At 36.3% G+C, this 5,000-nt stretch overlaps 1 protein-coding gene across 2 annotated transcripts in view; it reads right to left on the reverse strand.

Annotated features, from left to right (window-relative positions):
- Positions 1 to 2,718: 2,718 nt before the first annotated feature.
- LOC113120925 (sialomucin core protein 24-like) overlaps positions 2,719 to 5,000 on the reverse strand; it is an 8,848-nt gene continuing 6,566 nt past the window's right edge. Inside the window, exons 3-6 of one of the 2 annotated variants that reach the window (XM_026291076.1) lie at positions 4,665 to 4,742; positions 4,478 to 4,546; positions 4,186 to 4,242; positions 2,719 to 4,106 (exon numbers count right to left, since the gene is read on the reverse strand). In XM_026291076.1, coding sequence (XP_026146861.1) covers positions 3,928 to 4,106; positions 4,186 to 4,242; positions 4,478 to 4,546; positions 4,665 to 4,742 — 383 coding nt within the window. In that variant the 3' untranslated portion in view covers positions 2,719 to 3,927. Of the gene's footprint in view, positions 4,107 to 4,185; positions 4,243 to 4,477; positions 4,550 to 4,664; positions 4,743 to 5,000 lie in introns of both variants that reach the window. The other variant, XM_026291075.1, reaches the window with a different exon arrangement.

Raw genomic sequence — 5,000 nt, forward strand, 5'->3', positions numbered from 1 at the left:
AACACTGAATCCCAACATGTGCACATCCTGTCCAGAGAAGAAATCCAGGCATTTGATGCAAAGTAAGCAAGAATAGAGCTGACCCTCAGGGTGAGTGCATATCCTGTTAGTTAAACATTACAGTGTGTGTGTTTTAAGGACTATTTTCTAGGACACAGTGACATTGAAATAGATTAAATATAGTCCAGGGCTTAAAAGATATTTTAATGAGAATTCTCACTGGATTTATGTAAACTTTCGTTATTTCAAGGCTTTTTATTCTCAATAATAAGAGTTTCTCCACCTCCATATTCCTAGGGTGTATATATATATATATAGAGAGAGTTAATGTTTTGTGTGTAAAATAACGAAATACAATTATATACTGGACAATTTATCACCTCTAGCAGCTTTTAAAGGGGTCATTGGATGCTACATGCAGTTTTACAAGTTGTTTGAACTGAAATGTGTTTTGGCAGTGTGTGTAACACATAACGCCAAAAACATCACTAAAAACCTTTACATTGGAAAAAAAAAACAATTCTTATATTCTGTAAACTGTGGATTCTGTAAATTCTGTAGCCTATGGAAGCTCATGTCCACTTCAGACGATATTTAAACTAACAATTGTGAAAAATGCCACTTCAATGGTGGATCTGGAGATATAAAGTCACAATTAACTATTAATTTAACTCTTGTGGGTGGGAATGAACCTTGATGGTTGATGAAACTATACATGATACATAAAAGTGTCAGTCACAAAGGTTTTTTTTTTTTTAAAGAAAAAGACAACATAAACAACACGCACAACTGTTTTACAATACTCAAACTTTTAATTAATTACATTTCCAACCTAATTGCAAATGCAGATCCGAAACGAGAGAAAACACAAGAACAAAAAGATTTCTAAAGAAAAAAAAAGCAACGTTATACTAGAGCATAAAACAATTAAGGCAGACTTTCTGGACACAGACGCAACAGTACGCGTCTTCTAATTGACAAGAGTGTATGTGGGCATGTGCATGTTTATGTGAAGCAATAAAAAAATGCACTACTTGACAACAGGCCAAAGGTAATTACAGTCATTTAAAAAAAACAAGCAAAACATTAATTCAGTTCAATTTTAGCAATTAGATAACAAAATGGTGGCACAAGCAAGATGCTATACTCCATGTACCTCTCATTATCCACTCACTTCAATAAACCAAAGCTTCTCTAAAACATTCAAGTCCCTTTGAGTGCAAGTCTTCATGACATAGTAATCTTATATAATTCTTAAATAATTAAGGCACTTTATCTTCAAGAGGTGCAGGCAAGGAATGAAACACTAGCTCAGAGCGATGACAGAAATATGGCATGTTATAACCGTTTCTGTGGAAACCTGATGCACGCATGCACACATAAGAAATCAAGGGCATAGACTACTTGACGTTAGGTTGAATTCTCTTGAGTGTGAGGGGATTTTGAGCCATTTACCTTCTCAAGCATCCTTCACAGAGCTCTGAATATGGAATTAAAACAGATAAAACAGTTCACCCGAAAATGTAGCATGTCCTTTACAGCACTTTGCATGCACAGCTAAAATCCATTTGCAACTAAGTGGGATCTTAGGATGTAGCCTGATGCTAAAACACACAATACTGGGATTGTTGTGGAATTGTGTTAATTATTGAAAAAGAATACACTACTGAACACCGTGCAGTCTGAACTTATGTAAACAAGTGTTTTTAATTTGGGCAAACAATAGGATCTGGCTACACTATGAGCACGATGAAGCTTGTGAAGCATTATAGCAGCTTTTCAGTGACTCATGCTAACATGGACACCGTTGGCATTTAAGCACTGTGATATGACAATGGACAAGCAATTTAGAGCGGTTCAACAAAGAAAGTGAGGCCTTAACAGTCATCTTCTAAGAAACATGGCTGGGAATTAAACACTTTGATATTGGGATGTCAACAAAGCATGCTGAAAATGAAAGCACACACCCAAACAAAACAATTCATTTCTGCCATTACAAAATTTGCAATCCAAATAACGCAAATCGCTTCCCAAGCCAATGACATTCTGACTCGCAAGAGGAAAGTTATTAGCTTCAAACTAATTAAGATTATTACATTTCAAATTTTCATAACACAGGAATGAAGGGGGAAAAAAATATACAGGCAACAACACTACCCAGACAAATGATTTTATGAACAGAGTACCAAAACGAAATACGCTCCGCAGGCAGGAATTAGGCATAATGTAATTGACATTCTGCATTTGAATCAAATCTACCTAAACTCCAGTTACTATATTTAAAAAAAATTCAAACCCAAGCATTAAATTATGAGGACTGAAGCAGCTCTATTCAAAATCTTCAGATAATTAAAGCAACAGGAAAAACAAAATGATAGAATAAGCTATAATATATCCTAAATGCACTACTCTAGGAATATTTTCAAATCTCTTTAGGGTATTTAATCACAAAGTTTCTTCAAAAAAATATCAGGATCTACGTCCAACCATGTTTTAATCACCCTGAAGTATTAACACCTCAGTTTAAGACATTTAATATATATATATATATATATATATATATATATATATTATATATATATATATATATATATATATATATATATATATATATGAAAACAATACAGAGATTCAGTTTATGGTCAAAGAGTTCTGATTATGTACAAATATCAATCTGTTTTTGAAAGGGAGTGCTAGAATCCGAACCGATGTTTCTGCGCTAGCAAAAAATAAACTTCCAAAACTGAGAGAAGCTTTTAGGAACCATGACATATTATCCAACAAATGAATTAACTTTTAATTATCTACTCTGTAATATATAGCGATCAGTCCAGCTGGCAGACACTAGATCTACATCATCGACACAAGCACGCATGCGTGTCTAGAAACCCATGGACAAACAGGCACACACACTTACACAGAGCCTGGACTCGACCGAGGCCCAACACAAACACATTCACACTCTTAAGGCTCACTTTTAAGGCAGCAAGCCACTAACTCCAACTAAAGGCACTTTGACTGTCAATCATTCTGAAAGGGATCATGGATCCTCCACTCTCATAGTGCCCCGTTCTATTCGCATGTCCGGCAGAATCGACTAATTCTAATGAAGACTCATTTTGGGTGTTAGTGGAATTGGATTGGCTGAGCTTCTATTGTTTCAAATCCACATAAACTCCCAAAAGTATAACTTAAGATGGCCGAAATGCTGGCAAGTCTGACAGAATGACAGGATGCTAACTATGGGTATATAATGCATCTCTGATATTACCCCACACTCCACTGACACATTTGAGGGAGAAAAGGGAGCGAGATGACGGATTTAACTAGTTTTAAAGAACTGATGTTCTCTAACTGTAGATGGTTAACAGTGAGGGACTAAGCTGAGGAATGTAATTTATTGCAACATTTTGGCTTTCTTGGTTGGCGCAATTAATACGAATAGGCATAAAAACAATTGAAATGAATGGGGAAAATCGAGTCTAGAACTATATATATATTATATAGTCATGGCAACTATATAAAATACTGTTCTAGTAAAGTTACCTGAAATTAACACTGGAAGTCGGGAAGTATTGTCACAGGCATGATTGCCTTTCAAGGGAACCACAATGATATTGAGGAGACAAATAGCTGTGTTGTCATATAATGAAACATTTACGGGACAGCTGTGGTTGTACTTGAAAGCAGGACACATTTCGCATACCCCACAATGCATATTTACTCTGTGTTGGGTATATTTGTGTTAATGAACTCGAGTATTTGTGAGCGCTTTAACATTAACAAAACAAAGCTCAAGTCACAGGAATTAAATGTCAAATGTTAGGTTAAACATGGGGAATTACGAGAGTATTGTAAGTACGATGTGTCTGTCTCTCTTTTTTGGGTCGGAGTGTGGGTTTTGTGTTGCCTCCAGGGGACAGCGTGTTACAGGGTGTGGTAGTTGCGATCCTTGGATCTGCAGAACTTGTAAAGGAAAAAGATGACTGCTTGAAGGCCAAGGACTAACACAATTCCACCGATGAAACTGGCGGCATCAAATGTGGATGATTTAGATGGAGAAGGTGATGGAGTAGGAGCAGCAGTAGAAGACATGGACGTGACATCTGTGGAAAGGCCAAGTTTTCAGTGAAACTTAAAAGCATAAAGGAAGCGTTTCATTCTGTAAGAGAGAGCTGTACTTACTTGTGACGGTGCTGTTTCCAGTCGGAACAACTGCTGTGGTCGGGCCTGTTGTGGAAGCTAAACAGAAAAAAAAAAAAAAATTCTACCTCAGCAATTAAGACAAATCACATTGTATAGCCTGCTCTTTGTTACGAATGCATGTAGCTGCATTTTTATATTTTAAGGCTTTATTTATATTTATGCTTATTAAAATATTAGTGTTGGCCTTTGCAATTGCAATAGGCTTTAAATGAAGTAGGTATCCGTTCTGAGGTGTGTATGAATGCAAAGAGATTAATCTGGAAGGCCGTACCATTGGTGGTAGCATTTGTGGTGGGGCTCACTGACGGGGTCGGGCTCGGGCTCGGGCTTGGGCTCGGGTCTGCTGTTCAGAGAAAATGCACATATTAAACCCACATCATCCCAACATACAACTGGCAGTGTCACATTTGCAACTTTATTTTTTGCAGATGATGAGTGTAAAAATGATCTTAACGTACTTGTGCAGTTCACACTGGAGCAGCTGGTTTGCGTTTGGTTCTCAGCACTGCCATTAAAACATAAAAACTTTGGCTCATCTGAAACATAGTGAAAAAAAAACTATTAATACATCAATCTAAAGAGAGAGAGAAAAAAACATCAACAACACAAGACCAAAAGTCACTGTGCATTTGAAAAGCAAAAAAAAAAAAAACTTGCTACTCTATTCTATACTATTTCTTGTTCAAATAATCCTTGCTGTAATCCAGAGCTGGAAGAAAATAATATCTCAAAAAAGTTAATCAATATTAATAACCAGTAGAACATGAAAAGAAAAAAACATACCATACTGAGTT

This window comes from Carassius auratus, chromosome 20 (genome assembly GCF_003368295.1).
Source record: "Carassius auratus strain Wakin chromosome 20, ASM336829v1, whole genome shotgun sequence".
In the NCBI taxonomy this organism is placed as follows: domain Eukaryota; kingdom Metazoa; phylum Chordata; class Actinopteri; order Cypriniformes; family Cyprinidae; genus Carassius; species Carassius auratus.